The sequence below is a fragment of the Procambarus clarkii genome, chromosome 62 (genome assembly GCF_040958095.1).
Source record: "Procambarus clarkii isolate CNS0578487 chromosome 62, FALCON_Pclarkii_2.0, whole genome shotgun sequence".
Classification (NCBI taxonomy): domain Eukaryota; kingdom Metazoa; phylum Arthropoda; class Malacostraca; order Decapoda; family Cambaridae; genus Procambarus; species Procambarus clarkii.
The window spans coordinates 16,260,849-16,288,577 of record NC_091211.1 but is presented as its reverse complement, the minus strand read 5'-3'; the positions used below and the strand labels follow the sequence as shown (position 1 = coordinate 16,288,577).

General features: G+C 43.1%; 2 protein-coding genes across 5 annotated transcripts in view; both read right to left on the bottom strand.

Moving 5' to 3' along the window:
* Positions 1–2,942, bottom strand: part of LOC123766430 (vitellogenin) — a 37,596-nt gene extending 34,654 nt beyond the window's left edge. Inside the window, exon 1 of one of the 2 annotated variants that reach the window (XM_069308199.1) lies at positions 928–2,942. In XM_069308199.1, coding sequence (XP_069164300.1) covers positions 928–1,264 — 337 coding nt within the window. In that variant the 5' untranslated portion in view covers positions 1,265–2,942. The remainder of the gene's footprint in view (positions 1–927) is intronic. The other variant, XM_045755533.2, reaches the window with a different exon arrangement.
* A 3,313-nt stretch (positions 2,943–6,255) lies between these two features.
* Positions 6,256–26,576, bottom strand: LOC123766639 (alpha-(1,3)-fucosyltransferase C). 3 transcript variants are annotated; one of them, XM_069308197.1, is made up of 6 exons: positions 26,526–26,576; positions 23,381–24,174; positions 22,827–23,009; positions 20,374–20,558; positions 13,530–13,663; positions 6,256–8,521 (listed from the first exon to the last, which is right to left on the bottom strand). In XM_069308197.1, the coding sequence occupies exons 2-6, from the start codon at positions 24,171–24,173 to the stop codon at positions 8,203–8,205; spliced, it is 1,614 nt and encodes a 537-aa protein (XP_069164298.1). In that variant the 5' UTR covers position 24,174; positions 26,526–26,576; the 3' UTR covers positions 6,256–8,202. The 3 variants fall into 3 exon arrangements, with proteins under 3 accessions (XP_069164298.1, XP_045611879.2, XP_069164299.1); XM_045755923.2 differs by having other exon boundaries at positions 26,489–26,573; XM_069308198.1 differs by lacking the exon at positions 13,530–13,663 and having other exon boundaries at positions 8,399–8,521; positions 26,489–26,573.
* Positions 26,577–27,729: the final 1,153 nt, after the last annotated feature.

Here is a 27,729-nt window from a genome sequence, read left to right as displayed (position 1 = left end):
AGAGTGGTACCAAGCCTGACTCGAAAGGAACGACGAAAGAGGAAGCTATGGAGGAAGAGGGAGATTACCACGAAGGCCAAAAGAATGAAGTTGGGACAGAATATGGTATTTCCAAGTCGTGTCATAAGCCTTTTCCAGGTCAAAAAGGACAGCAACAACGGAGGTCTTCACAGCAAAAGCAGTACGAATATAGACCTCCAAGTTCACCAGGACATCAGTCGTGCTGCGGCACTTGCGAAAACCAAATTGAGAAGGAGAGAGGAGGTGATGGTGCTCCAAGAACCACATCAGACGAACATTTACCATACGTTCAAAGAGTTTGAAGACACAACTCGTGAGGGCAATAGGGCGGAAGTCCTTAGGGGATGTACCGAGAGACCGCGGTAGAAAGGAGAAAAACGAAAACATAAGGAAAAGGAAAAGTTGTCCAGCACAATTTGTGAGAACAGCAGCAGGAGCCACAAAAGGACAGAGGACTGTCTCATGGAGCATCACTGCGGCAGCTGCCCACCAAGCCCCCTCACGGCATCAACGGGCCGGACAGCGAGGGGGGAAACATTGTGTATGATTTAGTCATTGTAACACTCGTTTATACTCAGGGATCGGTGATATAAACTCCGCTTACTAGGGTCACCGGCATCATACTTAATAATTACTTAATACACCTTTTATACGCATAATAATGCTGTACACTGTACACAGTAGTGTACAGGATATCTGCAATAAACTAGCCGCCTCCAGCGGCAGCAATCAATATCAATGTTAGAGTTGTGTACGTCCGGTGAGTTACTGTTCTACGGTGAAGATAGCACCTTCGCCTCCCCTGAACTGTGTGGGAGGCGAAGATCTGAGCTCCGCCATTATCTAGATGTGAAGTGTATCTAAAATGTATTTTATGTTGGAAATCAAGGAAAGGATTAGGCTCACCTGTCCCAACATGTGTCATGGAGCCAGCACCTGTCATGGAGCCAGCACCTGTCATGGAGCCAGCACCTGTCATGGTGACAGCATCTGGCATGGTGACAGCACCTGTCATGGTGTCATCACCTGTCATGGTAACAGCATCTGTCATGAAGCCAGCACCTGCCATGGAGCCAGCACCTGCCATGGTGACAGCATCTGTCATGGTGACAGCATCTGCCATAGCGTCAGCACCTGCCATGGAGCCAGCACCTGCCATAGCGTCAGCACCTGTCATAGCGTCAGCACCTGCCATAGCGCCAGCCATGGCCCCGAGGAGCAGAAGAGCAGGGAAGGAGATCATTGGGCCACACGAACACTAAGACTGGGTAAACAACCTCAGCCTTCTCCCTCTTATATACGTGACATCTTGCGTAGCCGCTCACTTCCTAAATAAAACCACTGCACTGATATTTCCAATATAACACCAATAACAAGCAGCTTCAGCGTCCAGAACAACACAGGTGACGTTTCTGAAATCAGCTGCAGGATTGGATATATAAGAGGGCGCTGTGTGGCAGCTGTCTCGACGTTGTCAAGGGGAAGGACTAGCGCTGTTGACCCCAACTCTCTGTTGCATCAGCAGTAATGGTCCTCCACACGTAGACAGCCCTCCACACGTAGCCTACCTTCCACACGTAGCCTGCCCTCCACACGTAGACAGCCCTTAACAAGTAACCAGCCCTCTACACATAGCCTACCCTCCACACGTAGCCTACCCTCCACACGTAGTCTGCCCTCCACACGTAGTCTGCCCTCCACACGTAGACAGCCCTTAACAAGTAACCAGCCCTCCACACGTAGCCTACCCTCCACACGTAGCCTACCTTCCACACGTAGTCTGCCCTCCACACGTAGACACACGTAGACAGCCCTTAACAAGTAACCAGCCCTCCACACGTAGCCTACCCTCCACACGTAGCCTACCTTCCACACGTAGCGTGCCCGCCACACGTATGCAGCCCTGCCCTCAGTGCATCAATGAGCTTACTGGTTGATATACAGCAGCTCACTTGGTATCCATGGATATCAGTGAGCATTGTTGCTTGCTCGTTTTCGTTATAGTTTACTGCGATTAAATTCCTTTGTGTATTTGATCTTATATCATCATGGTGCTGTGATATTAATTACCTTGGGAATTGTATTGTATATGATGCTTCTCTTATTGTCAAGGAAACTTGACAATAAGTCAAGCCCTTGTGGATTTGTTCACAAACTGTTCTGTTTTCAGACCAGTTTGTGGTAGCTTGGTTGTGAGTGGCCGCGTGGACCCCTGCTTGGGAGGGTCGTGTCTGGTGCCTGAACCGCCGGCGGTCTCCAGTCTTTTGGCCTTACTCCGGTGTTTTGTTGTGTCGTGCCGCTGTTATTCTCTTTGGAGAGAGAGAAAGAGCATTGTAATCCATATGCCTGCCGATTGATTGATTAAGATTAAGCCACCCAAAAGGTGGCACGGGCATGAATAGCCCGTAAGTGGTGGCCTTTTTGAGCCATTACCAGTATCAATAGATGATACAGGAGATCTATAGAGGTGCGACTGCACCCTGCGTGACGGGAGATGTCTCCCGTCATATATATGCCTGCCATGTGTCGTGGGTTTTTATGGTATCCTGGCGTTTGCTCAGTTTTCGGTTGGGGAAACACTGCGCGCGCCTCCATGTTTCTCGCTCGCCCCATCCGGGTTCCTTCTGGCTTTAAATTAGTTTGCAAGCAAACACGTCCAAAGAAAATGGAGAATTCAGAAAACGGGATTCACGGTGCTCCCATCTGTTGACGGACATTTTTTTCAATTTTGCCCCGAGGTGCGAGTTTATTGGGCAGCTCCACTCATCCTGTGAGTGGACACACCACGATAGTGACAGTATTGGGCAGCGCCACTCATCTTGTGAGTGGACACACCGCCATAGCAGCATGTACAACACTCCCCAATAGGAAGAAAACCCGCTGGGTTGTTCATCCTGTCACTTGTACCCAGACACAGCTGGGACTTGCTTAACTGTCTCAAGTGAACAGCTCCTCAAATGTGATCAGTGCAACATTGCGTTCTTTTGTGTTTAACAGTTGTCATATATAATGATAGAATTTATAAAATATCGCTGATATCTTCATTGTTGTCATTGTTCTCTGACGATTTTGATTTTCCTCTCATGGTTAAGTTTCAACACATGGCATATGAAATGCTTCAGTACCTGATTTACTACTTTACCAACATATGCATATTTTTCACCTACAGCCTCAAATATATTCAAGCAAAAATTTTACGAGCTCGACAATGTAACCAGGCCATACGTCTGGCAGCGGAGTTGTCGTCGTACTGCATAAACACGTGAAAGACTGAAGTGCCCGGGTGCCCTCCAGGGAACATTACCCCCGAGGTGTTCTGAGCGTGCAGACGCCCGTTGCTCTCTCCACCAGTTTCCATCAATGGTCTAAAATCGTTACCAGAAACACTTATGATTTCAAAATAAGTTTGGGTACTATATTCATCAGCATGAAAATTTCATTAAAAGTTAAAGGGTTATATTCATGATCGTCGAAATGAAGAGCATTATATACATTTATATCGATAAGAATGTGTCTGTTGGAAGCCTAAGGCCAGCCTTATTCAAATTTTTAGGGGAAATAGTCTAGGGTATGGGACGGACATTGGCTGCTTGGGGAAGGTCTAAGTCAATTGCTTCAAGGTGAAAAATGTAACTAAAATAATCCGAGAGCTTTCGTGTTTCAACACATTTTCAAGGAATGCAAAAAACTTCCTGCATATCATTCTCTTATATAGAAGCATTTACTATTTCCCTCTGTCTCCCTCCTCAGAGTTCCTCCCTTCCTCTGGCTCACCTTCTCTCCTCACACTCCCTCTCTCTCACTAAAACTCTATCTTCTTCTTTCCCTACAACTTTCTCTCCCTTTCTTATTCTCTTTTCTCTCTCCCTCTCTATAACTCGCTACATATTGGCGCTCAACACCGCCTAAATCATTGAAAGTATTGTTACTCTAAAAGTTAATTGTGTTCTTCTAAGTCACGTATTCACTCCTCACGTATTTCCCCTTTCCACGTACTTCCCCTCCTCACATACTGTCACCACGTACTTCCCCCTTCCCCCCATACTGTCACCACGTACTTCCCCTCCCCACGTAGTCACCACGTACTTCCCCTACCCACATACTGTCATCACGTACTTCCCCTACCCACATACTGTCACCACGTACTTCCCCCTTCCCACACACTGTCACCACGTACTTCCCCTCCCCACGTAGTCAGATGTGGGTGGCGGAACGGCTACTGAGGCGGGTACACACTCACGGTGGGTCGGCCAAGCGTGTACCACCAGTACTGGCTGATGTACACACCTGGGGCCAGATTCACGAATTAGCAGTTACGCAAGCACTTACGAACAGTACATCTTTTCTCAATCTGTGGCGGCTTTGTTTACAATTATTAAACAGTTAGTGAGCTGCGAAGCATCAGGAGGTTGTTTAAAACAATAACAACAGTTGATTGGCAAGTTTCATGCTTGTAAACTGTTTAGTAAATGCAGAGTATATCTCTCGAGGCAAAATCCCGACTTGCCTAATAGGCTGAGTGATTTTCCTTATTTTCAACAAAATATTTCCATTTTTTTTAAATTATCATTATATTATATTAAGAACATAAATTGTTGACTTAGTTATGTTAGTTTAGGTTAGGTTAAGAAAGGTTAGGTTAGGTAAGGTTGGTTAGGTTCGGTCATATTAGCTATGTTAATTTTAATTCAAATTAACAAAAAATGAACTGATATATAATGAAATGAATAGATTTATCATTTCATAAGAAAAATTAGAAAAAATAAATACATTCATGAAAATTTGGCTTATTAGGCAAACCGAGCCTTGCATAGTAGGCCAAATAGTGCATTCTGGCTACTAGGTAAAACATATATATATATATGTCGTACCTAGTAGCCAGAACGCACTTCTCAGCCTACTATGCAAGGCCAAATTTGCCTAATAAGCCAAGTTTTCCTGAATTAATATATTTTCTCTAATTTTTTTCTTATGAAATGATAAAGCTACCCATTTCATTATGTATGAGGTTAATTTTTTTTATTGGAGTTAAAATTAACGTAGATATATGACCGAACCTAACCAACCCTACCTAACCTAACCTAACCTATCTTTATAGGTTAGGTTAGGTTAGGTAGCCGAAAAAGTTAGGTTAGGTTAGGTTAGGTAGGTTAGGTAGTCGAAAAACAATTAATTCATGAAAACTTGGCTTATTAGGCAAATTTGGCCTTGCATAGTAGGCTGAGAAGTGCGTTCTGGCTACTAGGTACGACATATATATATATATATATATATATATATGTCGTACCTAGTAGCCAGAACTCACTTCTCAGCCTACTATTCAAGGCCCGATTTGCCTAATAAGCCAAGTTTTCCTGAATTAATATATTTAATATAATTTTTTTCTTATGAAATTATAAACCAACCCTTTTCTCTATGTATGAGGTCAATTTTTTTTTATTGGAGTTAAAATTAACGTAGATATATGACCGAACCTAACCAACCCTACCTAACCTAACCTAACCTATATTTATAGGTAAGGTTAGGTTAGGTAGCCAAAAAAAGCTAGGTTAGGTTAGGTTAGGTAGGTTAGGTAGACGAAAAAACATTAATTCATGAAAACTTGGCTTATTAGGCAAATCAGGCCTTGAATAGTAGGCTGAGAAGTGCGTTCTGGCTATTAGGTACGACATATATATATATATATATATATATATATATATATATATATATATATATATATATATATATATATATATGTCGTACCTAGTAGCCAGAATGCACTTCTCAGCCTATTATGCAAGGCCCGATTTGCCTAATAAGCCAAGTTTTCCTGAATTATTATGTTTTCTCTAATTTTTTTCTTATGAAATGATAAAGCAACCCATTCATTATGTATGAGGTTAATTTTTTTTATTGGAGTTAAAATTAACGTAGATATATGACCGAACCTAACCAACCCTACCTAACCTAACCTAACCTATCTTTATAGGTTAGGTTAGGTTAGGTAGCCGGAAAAGTTAAGTTAGGTTAGGTTAGGTTAGGTTAGGTAGGTTAGGTAGTCGAAAAACAATTAATTCATGAAAACTTGGCTTATTAGGCAAATCGGGCCTAGCATAGTAGGCTGAGAAGTGAGTTCTGGCTACTAGGTACGACATATATATATATATATATATATATATATATATATATATATATATATATATATATATATATATATATATATATATATATATATATGGAATAATCTTCAGAGACAATAGGCTATAGGAGGATACTGGACTTCAGTAATGGCTAACATAAGTATTTACTCAACTTTATATAGTCATAAATTTAAATAATTATGAAGCTAGTGTATATAATTAATATAACCCCTCGGCTTATATTTATAGTACAAGTATTAACAAATAACAAATATAAATGCTAATGCATTATTATATACATTATTATATCTTATTTAATAAAACATAATATTTTAAGTTAAAGCGCTCACTGATCTTATAGCTGAGCATCGTATGTATACATGTATATATGTGTCGTTTGCCTGCAGGATCGAGCTATTAGCTCCTGGACCCCACCTTTGTAACCGTCGGTTGCCTAATCTTTTTTTCTATTATGTATATCTACCACAGATCTCTCTCTCTCTCTCTCTCTCGCTCTCTCTCTCTCTCTCTCTCTCTCTCTCTCTCTCTCTCTCTCTCTCTCTCTCTCTCTCTCTCTCTCTCTCTCTCTCTCTCTCTCTCTCTCTCTCTCTCTCTCTCTCACACACACATACACACACACACACACACACACACACACACACACACACACACACACACACACACACACACACACACACACACACACACAGGATGCAGTCGGTAGCAGAACTCCCTGGTATCTATCTGTTCACTGCTAGGTTAATAGGGACATCAGGTGAAAGAAACTCTACCCATTTGTTTCTGCCTCGGCCGGGAATTGAACCCGGGAACTTAGAACTACGACCTCCAACAGCTGTCCACTAGGCGGCTGGGCCCTGAACGTACTTAATGTGCCTGGTTGTATATGTGTATTCACCTAGTTGTGCTTGCGGGGGTTGAGCTCTGGCTCTTTCGGCCAGCCTCTCAACTGTCAATCAATCAAAATTGTTTCACACACACACGTACTCTGTACTCACCTATTTGTGCTTTCAGGGGTTAAGCTCTGGCTCTTTGGTCCCGCCAATCAACTGGTGTACAGGTTCGTGAGCCTACTGGGTTCTATCATATCTACACTTGAAACTGTGTATGGAGTCAGCCTCCACCACATCACTACCTAATGTATTCCATTTGTCAACCACTCTGACACTAAAAAAATCTTTCTACTATCTCTAAGGCTCATTTGGGCACTGTGTGTGTGTGTGAGTGGTTCTTTATGTGTGTTGTTGTGTGTATGGATCCTACATATTGTTGATTGTGAGCATAGTTCACTATTTACCTGAGGGCCACCATCTCTTTAGTGGTCTGGACGGGGACAGGAATCCCGCGACTTTCCAAAAGCCCCCCCCCCACTTCCCTCCATATTGTTCATGAGCATTTGCTCCAACTGTATTTAGAACTGCAGTAATGTGATGGCTGTTCCAGCTTGGGCGGGTAGGCGGGTCCATGGGTTTATAAAACTTTAGGGGACAATTACCTATTGTCTGCCTTACATTGCGGCTTGTTGGGCTTGAAACCGTTGCTGCGTGTTTGTTACATTAATATGCTCTAACTTAATTATTTGAAAGGTGTCGATGAGATGTTTAATTGTCATGCTTGGTGTTCACGATGAGATGTTTAATTGTCATGCTTGGTGTTCACGATGAGATGTTTAATTGTCATGCTTGGTGTTCACGATGAGATGTTTAATTGTCATGCTTGGTGTTCACGATGAGATGTTTAATTGTCATGCTTGGTGTTCACGATGAGATGTTTAATTGTCATGCTTGGTGTTCACGATGAGATGTTTAATTGTCATGCTTGGTGTTCAGCGTTGTTTACTCTGAGGGCCCTCAACCGTTCCTGGTATGTGGGTGTTTGTTAGCTTGTGTATATAGTTCCTCATGTGTGTGTGTGTCTATGTCTTTAGGCGTAATAAACGTATATATGGTTATGTCCACGGATGTTTATGTGCATAACATTGCGTTTGGTTATTCTCGTTTTCCGTGGCTTGCACTTGTACAGTTGTGTATGTGTGCATGGTTTATAAGTGGTTATGTACACGAGGAAGCAGTGATTGGGCTACATTAAGAAAGAGTCCTCCGAGAAGGTGAGCAGAATCGCTGAGCTTCTGGGTGAGGCTCCTGGTGTCAGGCTCGGGACGGCGCGGGTAGAGGTGTGCCGGGTAGCGGGTGACGCAGTGGTTGACGGACCTCCACCACACCCCCAGCTGGTGCAAGGTGGTGCTGCTGTGGTTGTGATGAAGCTTCCAGCACAACTCACACATGGGCGGCTTCACCAGCACCCTCCAGTAGCGGCGCCACAGGTGGTACTGAGCGTACTGCTGGCGAGAGCTACTCAACCTGGCGGATTAATAGCGGCATTAAACTCCCGTTTTCTTCCATGTACGAATGTAGGATAATTAAAGGATAAGCATGCAGAATTATCACGAAAAAAGCATCACAAATCCGTGACACAGACTCAAACTGTGTTCGAGTTTAAAACCTTAAAAAAACGAATCAAAATCCTTATCAACAGACCGTATGGGGTAAAAAAAAATTGCCTTTATGTAGCAGTTTCGTTAATTGCAGCTCCTGCCCTGACGTGACGTGCCCTGCTTCTAATAATTTATTACCGTGTCTTATGTCCAGAAATCCATCATTCAGCTGTATGCTGACGTTAGTCACTGACTATATAAGTATTCCCCTCAAGTTTCCCCAATTATACATGTCTAAGGACAAAATACTTATCTAGGAACAAGAACTTTCGCTAAAATATACAGACTCAAAATCGTGACTCAATACAAGCAAAAGGAATATATATTATTTAGTTCATTTATTATGCACCCCATACCCATCTTGTGGGCGGTAGTGGAAAGGGTTACAGAGGCACATAATATATATATACACAGAGGTGTTTACCCCGCCTCTCTGTGTGTATATATATATATATACTTTAGCTGTGAACCATGTATAACGGTATATATATATTATATTATATTAAGAACATAAGGTGAACATAAGTATTATCGCTGTTAGTCGATAAACTCTCAAAGAGGCAGTTATAACCGTGCAACGGGTGCATTGGCCCTTAATCTTAGACACCAAACCAGGGGCCAGATTCACGAAGCAGTTACGTAAGCACTTACGAACCTGTACATGTTTCCTCAATCTGTGATAGCTTTGTTTTCATTTATTAAACAGTTTACAAGCATGAAAATGCCAATCAACTGTTGTTATTGTTATAAACAGCCTCCTGGTGCTTCGGAGCTCATTAACTGTTTAATAATTGTAAACAAAGCCACCAAAGATTGAGAAAAGATGTACAGGTTCGTAAGTGCTTTCGTGAATCTGGCCCCAGGTTCGTAAGTGCTTGCGTAACTGCTTCGTGAATCTGTCCCCAGGGCATGACGCCATGTTATTTACGGAATATCTCCACTACATAAACTCTGTCTTGACTGCTTAAACTCCGCCTTTATTAATGTAATATATCCATGACTTGAGTGCTATCACTTGTACCCTAAACACCAGTCATATTATTTCATTTCCACTACGTAAATGTTGTACGGTAGTTCAAAAAAATTATAAAAAAAATTAAAAAATATTTTCTAAACATTTTTAGTGTAAAAAAATGAATAATCCCAAAGCGTGTGCGCGGGCTTCAAAATTTAGTTATAGCAAAATGATGATGTTGATCGCGAAATTATCATAAAACACCTAATTCCTATTGTTATGTAACCCCTATTTATTTATTTATTTATTTATATACAAGATGATATATTGGGATTGTGAGGATACATAGCATAGTAATTACATTCTTGTAAAGCCACTAGTACGCGCAGCGTTTCGGGCAGGTCCTTAATCTAAGAAAATTTTCAGTAGGTTACATAATCTAACTATGTAACTTATGTAATAACTTATGTAACCCCTATAACAGGGGTTACATAACAGAGCTCCTTTTTGTGACCCCCCAAAGAGTTCATATACCAGATATCATCCAAAAAGTTATTACATGAACGATATATGAAATATCGTTGATATATCGATATCGTCCAAAAAAGTAATTACATAATTTTTTTTTTACTGTGGGTTCAACCAAGATAATCCATATCATCTGAAGACGCGTGCCAAGCCTCATGCAATTGAGGCTATTGCACGAGGCAAAGTTTTTACATGGTGCAAAAATTCCTTTTGGGAAGGGAAGGAAACTATCAGGGGGAAAGCGCCAAGCCATTACGACTATATAGCATTGGGAAGGGATTCCAATTCCCTCCCATTGGGAAGGGATCAGGATAAGGATTTGGGATGGGGCGGATGGGAAGGGAATGGTGCCCAACCACTTGGACGGTCGGAGATTGAACGCAGACCTGTATGAAGCGAGACCGTTGCTCTACCGACCGCCCCAAGTGGTGAACGGAGGTTTCCATCATGCAACTTATTTCCAAAGTGTCATTGGACGAACATTCTTGGATGAATTTGAAGCAAACAGAACAGTGCAAACGGGAACTAGATGGTCCATTGTTTATCACAATGAAATGTGTCAAGTAACATGTGTATGGGGCAAGTAACATGTGTATGGGACAAGTAACAACACCAGCAGACTAACAGACGTTGTCACAGCTTGAATGAGACTTGGCTACAAGTATCACTAGCAGTTGGGCTTGTATAGGGATCTAGATGAAGTATAGTGTAAAGTGTGTGGACAAAAACAGGGACACACACTCCAACACTATATCTTAGAATAAAATAAAATTGAGCTATTTAGAGATAAATCTAAACTCACGCTGTATGAAATGGCAGACTATCTTATTACTAAGGATAAAATGCCTAAAATCCTTGCACTGTATCCATGTTTCCCTCCCAGTAGATTAACGACATATGAGGTTAAGGAAGCAGTGTAGTGTAAACATTAACAGTAATTAACGCCAGCTTTCCGATGACCCTGTAATACCTCCATAGCTAAGACCAGTTATGTACTAGGGGAAACACCCACCATTGATGTACAATGATTAATTGTAAATGCATAGCTATTCTAATGGAACAATATGTCTGATCAGCTGACATTATAATTATAACGTGTGAAGGATAGATATTAGCAATGTAATTATCTCTTTTGAGGTCTGATAAAGACCTTTTCTGTCCTGTGTAATCCTATTTTGCGCTACCGCTCACAGGATGAGTATGGGGTGCACAATAAACTACCGCTCATAGGATGAGTATGGGGTGCACAATAAACTACCGCTCACAGGATGAGTATGGGGTGCACAATAAACTACCGCTCAAAGGATGAGTATGGGGTGCACAATAAACTGCCACTCACAGGATGAATATGGGGTGCACAATAAACTACCGCTCACAGGATGAGTATAGGGTGCACAATACACTGGGAGACATGATCACTACCTACAAAATTCTCAGAGGGTAGATAAAGTGTTTAACACGGGTGGTACGCGAACAAGGGGACACAGGTGGAAACTGAGTACCCAAATGAGCCACAGGGACGTTAGAAAGAACTTTTTCAGTGTCAGAGTAGTTAACAGATGGAATGCATTAGGCAGTGATGTGGTGGAGGCTGACTCCATATACAGTTTCAAATGTAGATATGATAGAGCCCAGTAGGCTCAGGAACCTGTACACCAGTTGATTGACGGTTGAGAGGCGGGATCAAAGAGCCAGAGCTCAACCCCCGCAAGCACAACTAGGTGAGTACACTACCGCTCACAGGATGACTATAGGATTCACAATAAAGTATCTCTCCAGCGGCAACAATCATCAAGATGACTAGTCGGTGAGAATGAGTTTCCAACGCTGCGGTCACTGGACCAGGCCACACCACCAGGCTACACCACCACACCACACCACCAGGCTACACCACCAGACCACACCACTACACCACACCACCAGACCACACCACTACACCACACTACCACACCACGCCTACAGCACCCAACATCATCACAACGAAAAACTTACATTTAGACGTATCATCATTGCCAAAATACTCAAAAAAACAATAAAATAAAGGTCAGGAATCCCCCTGTGGAATTGATCAGTCTTGGGAAACCCACAGTGGAAATTCAAGAAGAAAGGGCAGCGCACTGTATGAGCAGGACTTCAATAACTTCAACAACTTGAGCAGCTAAGAGGATGACCGCAGCCAAACACCGCAGACGGTACAACTTAGTTTCTCCGTCCGCTAATATGAGTACTAGGCTACCAGTAACCCGCTGAGGGAGGGGTACTAGTGCTTAAGAATAGCTTGATCAACATTATAGTCTTCTGTTTATTTAATTAACATTACTTCTGTTGTTCTTTTGCAATTTTTGCTGTTCATCCTTCATGTAATTATCATTCTTTTTCCCCTTTTTCAATTAAATTTATGTTTTTGATCTCAATTAGTTTTAAGTTTAAGTCTAAGTGTTTTTTCCACACGTTGCCTGAAACGCTGTGCGTATTAGTGGCTTTAAGCATAGTAAGTATTAAATCTATCTATAAATCCAACATTATGTTTGTAACAAATCTTTCGTGTATGTACTTTTACCTGAATAACCATTATCATTACCAAGCACCAGGTCTCTAAGAACCTCGTACCACATATGGCACAGCTAAGACTTGATTAAGTGGTTATCAACATGTATTCTTCTTGCCCCAGTCCTCTATCTGTCTGTGTCTGTCTCTCAGTTCAGGGTTTCGAATTAGATTCCCGCTATTGAGGCAGCGCTGTATAACTTTTTTTAACTACTTTTCGCAGCGTAAACGTATCCTCACCGTGTGTCCTCACCGTGTGTCCTCACCGTGTGTCCTCACCGTGTGTCCTCACCGTGTGTCTTCACCGTGTGTCCGCACCGTGTGTCTCCACCATGTGTCCAGTATGGTTTACATATATCCAGCCAAATGATGGAAGCAGATCTTGCCGTTCGACCCCCTCTTCCCCCCAACAGGTGACTACATAAACAAATCCACAAGGGCCGTGATGAGGGTTCAAACCTACACACGGGATGATCCCATAGGCGCCTTAGTCAACTATGCCACAACATGGTTAAATTAATTGCAAGCTGGAGTGCTACTGCCCTCATAAGGTTGCAATTCTTTTAACCATGTCGTGACATAGTCGACTAAGGCAGCGTCTGGGATCATCCCGGACGTAGATTCGAGCCCTCGTCACGACCCTTGTGGATTTGTTCATTTGATGCATCACGCTATTGTGATTTGTGTGTAGGTGACAACACTTCATAGCGAGGGTGACGGTGCTGTGGGTAGAGAAGTTGGTCACGGTGGAGGGTGGGGGGCTGGAGCCCCTGGGGGGTTGGGGGGACTGGAGCCCCTGGGATGTGGGGAGGGGGGGCTGGAGCCCCCCTGGGAAACACGTTACCTGGTGAGGAGGCTGGCGAGCTGTGGCGGCGTGAGGTGCGTGGCGTCCACGTAAGAATGAGGTGGCAGAAACAGTGAGTAATTGGCCCCGCCATACACCACCGGCACCAGCCCGTGGTGCAGTGGCAACCACACCTGCAAATGACAACTGCGTCAACATCCGGCCTCACACACACACACCAATACATATACAGATATATACATATGTGTCATATACACATTGCTAATCACCATATCGTGGATGACACCATTTCATTCACTTGGACCATCGTAGCCTCGAATCGTGGACCACAAAATCAGCAGTCCTACCAACTGAGCCACCAACACCCACAACAAGGAAGGATCCCAGAAACACCCGTCTGGTGTCCAACTGGAACATTAGGCTTTCCCTGGGGGTGCTATGCTAAGCAAATGCAATGATATTATCCATGATATGATATTTAGCAATTTATATGACAAGGACGTGGATCCGCGTGGCTCAGTCGGAATGACTGGTTGCATACTAAATGAGTGTGCAGAAGCACTACGCTTGACACTCTCCATGGGGAGTGTCAAGCCTCCCTGGGAAACTGGATATAGGAGACCTACCAGAAATATTTAAGACGGCTAATGTGGTCCCAATATATAAAAAGGGTGACAGGCAAAAGGCATTGAACTACAGGCCAGTGTCTTTAACCTGTATACCATGCCAGGTGATGGAGAAGATCGTGAGTAATAGCACATCTGGAGAGAATGGACTTCATGAAGAAAAGGTATGGCAAATCTTGCCTCATTGGTTTAATAGAATTCTACGACTAGGTGACAAAGATTAAGCAAGAAAGTGAAGGTTGGGCAGACTCCTTTTTCTGGGCTGTCGGAATACCTTTGACACAGCACCCCATAAAAGGCTGGTATATAAATTGGAGAAACAAGCAAGAGTAACTGGTAAGGTGCTCCAGTGGAAAGAAGAGTACCTAGGCAATAGAAAGTAGAGAATTACTGTGAGAAATGAGACCTCAGAATGGCGTGGTCACCAGCGGAGTCCCAAAGGGATCTATACTCAGACCTATCCTGTTTCTGATATATGCAAATGATCTCCCAGAGGGTATACACTCCTTTCTCTCAACGTTTGCTGATGATGTTAAATTTATGAGAAGAATTAAGACAGGAGGAGGACAGCTTTAGGCTTCAAGAAGACCTGAACAAACTGAAGGAATGATCCAACAAATGGCTATTAGAGTTTAACCTAAGCAAATGTAAAGTAATGAAGATAGATGTAGGGAGCTGGAGGTCAGATACAAGATACCATTTGGGACATGAAATCCTTCAAGAATCAGGCAGAAAGACCTGGAGGTTGATATCACGCCAGATCTGTCCCTTGAAGGCCATATCATGAGAATATCATCAGTGGCTTATGCTAGGTTGGCCAACATAAGAACTGCTTTTAGAAACTTAAGGAATCATTAGAACATTATATACCACATATGTCAGATCAATCCTGGAGTATGAAGCTCCAGCATGGAGTCTGTATATAGTCAAACACAAGAATAAATTGGAGAAGGTTCAAAGATATACCACTAGACTCGTACCCGAGCTGAGGGGTATGAGCTACGAGGAGAGACTGCAGGAACTGAACCTCACGTCGCTGGAAGACTTGAAGTTAGGGGAGACATGATCACAACATATGTGATTCTCAGAGGAATTGATGAGTAGATAAAGGTAGTTTATTTAACACGGTGATACATACACAAGGGGACACAGGTGGAAACTTAGAACCCAAATGAGCCACAGAGACATTAGAAATAACTTTTCAGTGTCAGGGTAGTTAATAACTAATGGAATGCATTAGGCAGTGATGTGGTAGAGGCAGACTCCATACACAGTTTCAAATACAGATATGATAGAGCTCAATAGGCTCAGGAATCAGGAATCTCAACCGTCAATCTCACTGTGGAGAAATGCCCGACAGACCACTGGAACATTATCTAACACAGTGTACAGTTACAAATCCATTAAGATTTCAACTAAGATTCAACAGAGTAGCAAAAGTTGTTAAACACATTGGGCATAATCTTACTGAAACGAACATACGAGTCATAAATACTCATACTTCGCCTAAGTCAAACAGAAACAAACCACAATTAACAATTAGTGGGCCAGCCAGAGGCTTAGGGCCCACGCAGAAATATCCCTGAAAAAAAAGTTGATTAACAGTTGAGGGGCGGGACCAAAGAGCCGAAGCTCAACCCCCTCAAGTAGGTGAGAACAAGTTAGGGAGTGAGGAAGGTTACGGTAGAGCGGCCACAGTGGTGTCACCCACGGTATAGTTACCGAACACTCCACCAGCAGCGTACAATGACAACCTCTACCGCTATAATGAGAGCTTCCGTGTGCACCCGTGCTCATCTGCATGTGCTCACCTACATGTGCTTGTTGGGCTGCTTGCACCCACCAATCACTGCTTCAACTATTACATTACACTTGTGTGTAACTCAATGAAAAAGTTATTATTGACATCTCTCTGACTAATTTGTGTTTGTCGTTTCAATCTTATTACCTCACTTCGAACACCGCTGCTCTGTTAACGTTGTCAATTCCACTTACAAAGTTATATTCCGCCATCCCCTCTCCCACCTCCCTCCACGCCGTATATTTGATCTCCCAGTGTGCCGAGGTGTAGACGGGAGACATCTCCCGTCACGCAGGGTGCAGTCGCACCTCCACAGATCTCCAGTATCATCTATTGATACTGGTAATGGCTCAAAAGGGCCACCCCTCACGGGCTATTCATGCCCGTGCCACCTCTTGGGTGGCTTCATCTTTATCAATCAATCATCAAGCCGAGGTGTACTCACCTAGTTGTACTTGCGGGGTTGAGCTCTGGCTCTTTGGTCCCGCCTCTCAACCGTCAATCAACTGATGTACAGATTCCTGAGCCTACTGGGCTCTATCATATCTACACTTAAAACTGTGTATGGAGTCAGCCTCCGCCACATCACTTCCCAGTGCATTCCATTTACTAACTACTCTGACACTGAAAATGTTTTTTCTAATGCCTCTGTGGCTCATTTGTGTGTGTAGTTCCCTCAGTGTTCCATCGTAGCTCACCTCTCAGTCTTCTCGCCAAGCCGGGAACACTAACTCTGAGAGCAAATCCACAAGGGTCGTGATGAGAGTTCGAACCTACGCACGGGATGTTCCTGGATGCACCTTAGTCAACTTAGATCCTAGTGAGGGCAGTAGCGCTCCAGGTTGCAATTCTTTTACCATGTTGTGGTACAGTTCACTAAGGGGGCATAACGCCGGATATTAAAAGTTCTTCAATGTCAACCAAACTTTGTTTACTAGTTGTATATGAAAAGGGCTGCAACTGTTCCAAGTTTCAGTATCCCACCCTAAATAGAAAGGGGGGGGGGACTTTTTTCAACGAATTTTACAAATTTTCAATAATTCAGTACAACCATAAGTTTCAAATGAAATCATTTCTATGACACTCATCTATAACATTAGCATATAATAAAGGAAATATCTAAGCGAGTTATCCAAAATATGTTTAGTTATACTAATACAAATAGTCAAAGTCCCCCAAAAAATTTATGCAAATATTTATAAAATCAATAAATGAAATGAGGCATAAATTGCTTAGAAGGATTGTAGAGACATAAACTCTACATATAAGGTGTAAGTTTCATGCAAATTGAATACAAAATAAAAAGAGTACTCGCACTTTATGTTACTGTACTTGAAAATAAATGAAGTCAAAGATTCTGCCACCTGTGGTTGAGGTTGACATCAACCAACTTCCTCCAAAATTGGCTTACGTTCAGTAAGATATATATATATATATATATATATATATATATATATATATATATATATATATATATATATATATATATATATATATATATATATATATATTGTCGGAAAATCCGACACCATTTAATATATCATACAGATAATAGCTGTATTACCAACAAGTTACCCATAGAAAACGTAACTTGTAGTGGAATTACCATCTAAAGAAAACGGGATATCATCACCACATACTATTATAATTCACCAGCTATTTTGCTGGGAATTATTCTTAAATACATTAGTCTTTGGACTTTACCATCATAAAACATCTTATATAAATTAACTTAATTATCAATATTAAAGTAGAGTAAATGTGACCCTTCTATCACTTTCTGAAATCTGGACAAAGTAGGCCAGGCGTGAGGGAGGAAGGAGGGGCAGCCATTGTTCTGTCACCTCCGAGACGTGTGGAGCAAATTCGGCTCCTATCATTCTGGACAATGTCGGCCAGTAACGTCAATAGTATGGAGTGTTAAACAGCCATTGTGTTATACGAGACCAGAGGCTCACACGGGAGCAAATTCGGCTCCTGTTAATTTTACTTGGACGTAGTGTTATGGAAACCAAAGGTACCATCTCCAACACGATGTCTACAATTCAAGTTAAGTGTCTATCCGAAACCCGTTTATCATTCATTTGTGGCCATTAATGTCAGGATATAGGGTGACCCGGTTAGATCGCGAAATCGCCTCAAACTAAAGGTAATTAAGCCAGGTCTTCATGTTCTATGTACTGTATAGTGTTTTCTCTGATATAGCTTGTCATATATAGGATTCTGGCTTCACAGCTAGCGCACTTTTGACAGGTCAAGACGAGGATGGAAGATTTGTGCACCAGTTACTGGGTGATATGGAAGCTACCTCAAAGAGGATAATTTGGTGTCTACACCCTAGTTATACCTGGTGGACTAACCTGCTGTACTATAAGATAAGGAACCTTTTCAATGTATGTAGTTACTGTAGTTTGATTGGCTGCATATATATATTAATTTAATAACCCCCCCTAATGTGTAGAGGATCGATTTGTGAGATTATGAGATTATTGCAGAAATACAGTCCACTCATTATTATACAAATTGCTATCGAAGTATATAAATTAACGTAAATATAAATTCATATAAATTAAATAAATATAAATCTCACAGGTCGGTTCCCACATATATATATATTCATAAAACTAATTATTAAAATACTTTATTATATGCTATTGTGATAGCCGAGAGTCATAGACATGATTTCAGTTGACACTTGTGTTTGATGTTAATTTTGATGCTGAGACTTGGACCAGTTGAAGCAAATTTCATAGAAAACTATTAAAAAAAGTTTTATTGAAATCGAACCAGTTTTCATTTATTGCATATTTAGGCGTTATGCCCCCTAAGGCCCAGCTGGGATCATCTAGGGCGTAGGTTCGAATCCTGATCACGGCCCTTGTGGATTTGCTCATATGATATATCACGTTATTGTGATTTCTGTGTGTACTGTAACACTGTACTCAACCTTTTCTAATTCTGTCAAATGCTTTCTCAGATGAGGGTTCCATGGCGGCGCTGCATACTTAAGAGTGGGTCTCAAGCTGGTTATATATAGCACTCGGGTTTAAATGCCAAACATTAGCCAATTTAGTATACATTGCCGACGTTATAATTAACCTGTGGTTATGTCTACCCTCGTGTCTATCATTTATGCTACAGGAATCCATTTCTCCTTAAATTCTGTACTGTACTGATGTAAGGGTTTAAGATTCAAGGTTTAGCAGCCATGTTTAAGAACACCACTAGTGTGTCTAGTATATTTTGGGGGCATGAGTTCCAGATTTCCAAAAAAATGCATTAAATGAAAACTAGTTCGATTTCAATCAAACTTTTTTGACGAGTTGTACATGAAAAGAGTTTCATCTGGTCCAAGTCTTAGCGTCGTAGCATAAATAGGAAGGGAGAAAAAAATATTGAAGAAGGTGTCAAAATTATTCCAAAATGGTCAAAAACGATTATCAAACACAAGTGTCAACTGAAATCATGTCTATGACTCTCAGCTATCACAATAGCATATATTAAACAAAAATATAATTAGTTTTATTAAAAAAAAGTTGAAAAAATTAAAAACTTATTATTTTTTTTTAATTTGATTTTTCTTATTTGTTTATTGGACGATTTGCATGAAACTTATACACCTGACTGCACTGCACCCTTCATATGTAAGGGTGCCAATTTTGAAGGAAATTGGTTAATGTCAACCTCAGCCACAGATGGCAGTACCTTAGACTTTAATATTTTTCAAGATTTATTTTTCAAGTACCATAAACGACTCTACATCTTTAATTTTTATTCAATTTACATGACACTTACATCTTTTATGTAAAGTGTATGTCTCTAAAATATGTAGCAAGAGTTTTGTCCTGAGTTCATTTACTGATTTTATAAATAGCAATAAACATGATATATCTGCATAATGTTTTGGGGAACTTTTCACTCTTTGTATTAAGAAAACTAAAGATGTTTTGGAAAATCCCTTCCTACAGATCCTTTATTATATGCTAATGTGTCAGAAAAGTGTCATAGAAGGATTATATCTGAAAAGGTGAAAGAGTAGAGTTAACTAGAAAAAAATCTCCCTTTCTATTTAGGCTGCAGTACTGAAACTCGGAATAATTGCAGCCCTTTTCATATACAACTAGTCAAAAAATATAGGTTTACATTGAACAACTTTTTAAAAATCAACTCATGCCCCCTTTTGCAATATATCACAGTGATGAATTGTTTTAACTCGTCTCATTAGTTTTGTATCATCAACAAATATTTTTAACGAGGAAGCAAATTTCCTGACAAAGTATATGAGGAAGTTGATGGACCATAATAACAACCCTTGTGGTTCTCCACTCATTTCCTCTCAGCACTCTAATACCTCCCTCCTCACTGCATTCCTCTGCTTCCTGCCTGGGTTACTCCCTAGGCTAACATACACACTGTCCCAGATACACCAACAACCCCTTCCCCCAATACTTCCTACCTTCTCCGTGATGTAATCTTGGCACATGTTGTTCTCGAAGGCCAGGTAAAACTTATACTTGGGTCTCAAGACGTCGGCATAGCAGTCCAAGTTCTGGTGGTTCTTGCTGCAGCGGAGGTCCCCACACAGGCCGTAAACGTCCACGGACATGTGCTTCTGCAACTCCTTCACGTAGAACTCCCGCCCTGTGGAAGTAGTCACCTGCTGTGAGACAGATCTATACACCGAGAGGTGAATCCCACCTCTCTCAATATACACCGAGTTTACTTTAATTCTGTAATATGTTCAGAGCTAAAGTATACTCGCTGGTTGGTCACTTAATTATTGTGAGAATTATTTGTGGGTATCAGTCACCAATTTATTTTCTGTATTAAATAATATACAATACGAAGATTATATTTACATCAATTTACAAGGGAAATACTACATTTATGCATACTTCACATAATTCTCAGTCAACCAGTTTCCCATATCATCTAGATCCATTTTTTTTTTACAATTTCTCTAATTCACCTCGTACTAGACATACAATCCTATCCTTCAGATATTTCACCCTGCATTATGTTAATTCCTTTAAAATGTAATTCCTTAAAAGGCCATATTTTCCAGCCTCATTTATTTAGAACACTTGCACGAAAAAAAATTAAATAAAAAAATAAACTTTTGCAAGCTCAAGTTTTGGGATAGGCTGTCGTTGTCAAAGTGCAGTAAAATGGCCGCACTGAACTAACTACTAGTGTAATTATTGACATACGAGTTTTATAACTTGAATCACGCCAGAATGGTCTCTTCCGACACATAATCACTGAACTTACAGTTACCTTAAATATATCATTAGAAGAGTGAGACAATACTGTTACGACCTAGGAATTGATCAAGGTTTATGTAATTATTTGAGTTCCTGTTTTAATTAAAAGTAAGCTGGTAGATTTTGTTACTAACTTGGTGTTCCCGTACCCCAAGTACAGACACACTTAGGGCCTGGTACATATATAAATAAAGTTGAGGTGACTTTATTTGGTACAAATAAATGAGATGATTATTTGGTTCAAATAAATAAGTTGAGGTGACACCAGATATCTATAAGGAGTGCGCTGTTTATAACAACTACCTACCAGATAGTGCTGCAGTGGGACATTACCTACCCGACACTGCTGTAGTGGGACATTTCCTACCCGACACAGTGCTGCAGTGGGACATTACCTACCCGACACAGTGCTGCAGTGGGACATTTCCTACCCGACACAGTGCTGCAGTGGGACATTACCTACCCGACACAGTGCTACAGTGGAACATTACCTACCTGACACAGTGCTACAGAGGAACATTACCTACCCGACACAGTGCTACAGTGGAACATTACCTACCCGACACAGTGCTGCAGTGGGACATTACCTACCCGACACAGTGCTACAGTGGAACATTACCTACCTGACACAGTGCTACAGAGGAACATTACCTACCCGACACAGTGCTACAGTGGAACATTACCTACCCGACACAGTGCTACAGTGGAACATTACCTACCCGACACAGTGCTACAGTGGAACATTACCTACCCGACACAGTGCTACAGTGGAACATTACCTACCCGACACAGTGCTACAGTGGAACATTACCTACGCGACACAGTGCTACAGTGGAACATTACCTACCCGACACAGTGCTACAGTGGAACATTACCTACCCGACACAGTGCTACAGTGGAACATTACCTACCCGACACAGTGCTACAGTGGAACATTACCTACCCGACACAGTACTACAGTGGAACATTACCTACCCGACACAGTGCTACAGTGGAACATTACCTACCCGACACAGTACTACAGTGGAACATTACCTACCCGACACAGTACTACAGTGGAACATTACCTACCCGACACAGTGCTACAGTGGAACATTACCTACCCGACACAGTGCTACAGTGGAACATTACCTACCCGACACAGTGCTACAGTGGAACATTACCTACCCGACACAGTACTACAGTGGAACATTACCTACCCGACACAGTGCTACAGTGGAACATTACCTACCCGACACAGTACTACAGTGGAACATTACCTACCCGACACAGTGCTACAGTGGAACATTACCTACCCGACACAGTGCTACAGTGGAACATTACCTACCCGACACAGTACTACAGTGGGACATTACCTACCCGACACAGTGCTACAGTGGAACATTACCTACCCGACACAGTACTACAGTGGGACATTACCTACCCGACACAGTGCTACAGTGGAACATTACCTACCCGACACAGTACTACAGTGGAACATTACCTACCCGACACAGTGCTACAGTGGAACATTACCTACCCGACACAGTACTACAGTGGGACATTACCTACCCGACACAGTACTACAGTGGAACATTACCTACCCGACACAGTGCTACAGAGGAACATTATCTACCCGACAGTGCTACAGTGGAACATTACCTACCCGACACAGTGCTACAGTGGGACACCATCCAGGCCACAGTTTTGGGGCGAGACATGAAAGCGTGCCAGTGGTGGTCGGGGTCGTCTTGCAGTAGCTGGTCCCCGCGGTCTAAAGCGGCTATGTAGTCTGTGTACGTAGCCCCGGAGGTGTCTAGGAGACCCGGGCGAGGCGGGTCTGGCTCACCTAGGCTCCGTCAATGACAAAAGATGGTCAAGACAGGTCAAGGCATGGAAAATGAGGTTAAAGTCTATATGAATAATGAGGATATTTTATATTAACAGTAGTAAAATAGATGCTAAATATGGGCGAATATATATATATTGCTCTTCCGGTGACACTTTCGTCTCTACGATTATAATTTTATGTCCCTTACATATTCAGCTTATATTTTATTATTATAGATATGATTCATTTATTTAAACTTTTATAATAGTCTATTAAAAGGTAATTCTGTACAGTGAACTTCATAACTTAGTTGCAACGTAAAATTTTTGACATGAGATTTTGATTTAGACATTTATTATGTAACGAGAGAGGAGGGTTTTATCACCTACCTCTCAAAGACCTGAGACCGCCGTAGAGCATGACAAGGTCTGACTCTCTGTTATACGAGTAAGACCAGTTGAAAAACCCATCCACGCCAAACCATTTTTCGTCTGCGATGTGTTGCAGTTGTTGAGTGTTGTTAAGGTTTATGAGACTGGGAGCCTCAAGGTTGAGCCAGACGTAACGCTGGTGGGGCAGACGGACGCCAGGGACGTTGTCCTTGTTGAACACCCCGTGGTGGAAGATGACGGCGTCCGCACCTTCAGGGTGGGACGTGTTATACAGGAAGATACACTTACTCTCCGGACAGTTATTCTCCTCTAGAGTAGTCATATTCCCCACAAAAGATTCCCATGGACCAAAGAAAAAACTGCCGTAGAATAGGATTTTCTTATGTTGTGATGATGACAGTGATGTTTCCAACTGCAAGTTTTTCATTTTACTATTTTCTAATGAGATGTTCAACTTTTTCTTGGCTAAAATATCGACTGCGAGATTTACTCTTCTCTCTTTTTCATATAATTCATTTGAAATATTATATCCACTTAATCCATTTTCCACAAATTGTCTTCTTAAACGTATGGATTCCGGCAGTTCTTGGGAGAATGATGTGTGACTGTAGGATGGATCCTGTCCCTGGTTGAGGGCGTCCTGCAGGTCTCCGGACCTGCCACCAGCCTCCAACCCCACCCCGTCACCAGGCGAGGACAACCTTACTCTGGAGGTGGTGCCCAGGGCGTATATGAAGAGAAAAAACGCACCCACTAGGGAAACGGCAGAGAGTTTCCTCCTGTGAAGCATCCTGGAAAGATATTCATAGGCTATAGAGGGAAGATTGATGTGGCCGCCAGCTGCAACCTGCTCTCGCACAAGACAGTACATATATGACTTATTACTTGTAGTCACTATTTGGCTGATTAATATGTACATATGTGGTATATGCCAAGTTATATTTTGTTTTTTTAGGTAAAAACTCTTCCTATAGATTAGCTGAACACCAGTTTTCATATTAGGAATTTCTTTTTCAGTTTTATTAAACAATAGAGATTTTATACAATATTTGACAATATCCTGAGTTACTTCCAGCTGAGCAACTCCTTCTCAGCAGCCTATTTTATTAGAAAATAAAAAAATAAAAAAATTCCTTCAATAAAGAATCTTATAAAAATTCTTATGCATTCAACTCAACACTTATTTGATATCAAATTTGTATATTTTTAACCAAAACTAACCTATAGCAGCCTTTACTAGCATAAATAGGCCAACTATTATCCAGTATACTGTCTTTAATTTAAATTTGACCGATATTACATAGCTTAAATAAACATTCAAATGTCAACATCGCGAAGTTTGCACAAATTCCTGTGACGATACAAGGAAAAAACAGCCTAGTCGGAGATAGCGAGCTTTGCTTAGTATGCAAAGTTGGGCCGTGTGTGTGTGTAGGGGGTATTAAGTAATAATAATATATATATTATTATAATTATAATATATTATAATTGTAATATATAATTTAAATTATATTATAATATATTATTATATACATAAATATGACCAATAGGATGAGACGAATAGCTTCTACCGCCAATATTCTCTTGCCTTTTAATGTTCTCAAACAAATCCTCCTAAAATAATAACACTTATAACAGCTTTATATTTGGTTGAACGTACAAAAATGGACTGTTGCAGCCAACACTTAAGTTTGCGTTCTCTACTATAAATTGTGTAGTTGGGCACAAAAAAAATAATAAAAAAAATTAGCGTATATACTGACACATGGAGGGTACACTGACAGCAGGCATAACTCCCAGGAGGGTACACTGACACATGGCGTGGCTCCCAGTACACTGACACCAGGCATAACTCCCAGGAGGGTACACTGACACCAGGCATAACTCCCAGGAGGGTACACTGACACCAGGCATAACTCCCAGGAGGGTACACTGACACCAGGCATAACTCCCAGGAGGGTACACTGACACCAGGCATAACTCCCAGGAGGGTACACTGACACCAGGCATAACTCCCAGGAGGGTACACTGACACCAGGCATAACTCCCAGGAGGGTACACTGACACCAGGCATAACTCCCAGGAGGGTACACTGACACCAGGCATAACTCCCAGGAGGGTACACTGACACCAGGCATAACTCCCAGGAGGGTACACTGACACCAGGCATAACTCCCAGGAGGGTACACTGACACCAGGCATGACTCCCAGGAGGGTACACTGACACCAGGCATAACTCCCAGGAGGGTACACTGACACCAGGCATAACTCCCAGGAGGGTACACTGACACCAGGCATAACTCCCAGGAGGGTACACTGACACCAGGCATAACTCCCAGGAGGGTACACTGACACCAGGCATAACTCCCAGGAGGGTACACTGACACCAGGCATAACTCCCAGGAGGGTACACTGACACCAGGCATAACTCCCAGGAGGGTACACTGACACCAGGCATGACTCCCAGGAGGGTACACTGACACCAGGCATGACTCCCAGGAGGGTACACTGACACCAGGCATGACTCCCTGGAGGGTACACTGACACCAGGCATGACTCCCAGGAGGGTACACTGACACCAGGCATGACTCCCTGGAGGGTACACTGACACCAGGCATGACTCCCAGGAGGGTACACTGACACCAGGCATGACTCCCTGGAGGGTACACTGACACCAGGCATGACTCCCTGGAGGGTACACTGACACCAGGCATAACTCCCAGGAGGGTACACTGACACCAGGCATGACTCCCTGGAGGGTACACTGACACCAGGCATGACTCCCTGGAGGGTACACTGACACCAGGCATGACTCCCAGGAGGGTACACTGACACCAGGCATGACTCCCAGGAGGGTACACTGACACCAGGCATGACTCCCTGGAGGGTACACTGACACCAGGCATGACTTCCTGGAGGGTACACTGACACCAGGCATAACTCCCAGGAGGGTACACTGACACATGGCATGACTCTCGGAACGGTACAATTCCAAAGGTCCTATATATACACCCTCAGGGCACGGCTACTGGATGACTCGGAATTTATATAGTGACGCACGATACGAAAACAAAGTGAGACAGGATATCACAATTATTAACAAACCTAGCAACAAACACTCCAAAATAAATTAGAAATGTACGAGAGAGTTTTCCAGGAGTCTCAGTTGGTTGGTGTCTCCTCCGCTGCTGCCTTCAGACTACTGTCAACTCCACCCAGTCCCAGACTCCTTCAGGGGAGGTGGAGGGTGGGAACGACCAGCAGGGGAGGTGGAGGGTGGTAACGACCAGCAGGGGTGGTGGAGGGGTGGAAACGACCAGCAGGGGTGGTGGAGGGTGAGAACGACCAGCAGGGAAGGTGGAGGGTGAGAACGACCAGCAGGGAAGGTGGAGGGTGAGAACGACCAGCAGGGAAGGTGGAGGGTGAGAACGACCAGCTGGGGAGGTGGATGGGTGGAAACGACCAGCAGGGGTGGTGGAGGGTGAGAACGACCAGCAGGGAAGGTGGAGGGTGAGAACGACCAGCAGGGAAGGTGGAGGGTGAGAACGACCAGCAGGGGGGGGTGGAGGGTGGGAACGACCAGCAGGGGAGGTGGAGGGTAGGAACGACCAGCAGGGGAGGTGGAGGGGTGGGAACGACCAGCAGGGGTGGTGGAGGGTGGGAACGACCAGCAGGGGAGGTGGAGGGTGGGAACGACTAGCAGGGAAGGTGGAGGGTGGGAACGACCAGCAGGGGAGGTGTAGGGGTGGGAACGACCAGCAGGGGAGGTGGAGGGTGGGAACGACCAGCAGGGGAGGTGGAGGGTGGGAACGACTAGCAGGGGAGGTGTAGGGGTGGGAACGACCAGCAGGGAAGGTGGAGGGTGGGAACGACCAGCAGGGGAGGTGTAGGGGTGGGGGTGGGAACGACCAGCAGGGAAGGTGGAGGGTGGGAACGACCAGCAGGGGAGGTTAGGGTGGGAACGACCAGCAGGGAAGGTGGAGGGTGGGAACGACCAGCAGGGGAGGTGTAGGGTGGGAACGACCAGCAGGGAAGGTGGAGGGTGGGAACGACCAGCAGGGGAGGTGTAGGGGTGGGAACGACCAGCAGGGGAGGTGGAGGGTGGGAACGACCAGCAGGGGAGGTGGAGGGTGGGAACGACTGGCAGGGGAGGTGTAGGGGTGGGAACGACCAGCAGGGAAGGTGGAGGGTGGGAACGACCAGCAGGGGAGGTGTAGGGGTGGGGGTGGGAACGACCAGCAGGGAAGGTGGAGGGTGGGAACGACCAGCAGGGGTGGTGTAGGGTGGGAACGACCAGCAGGGGAGGTGTAGGGGTGGGAACGACCAGCAGGGAAGGTGTAGGGTGG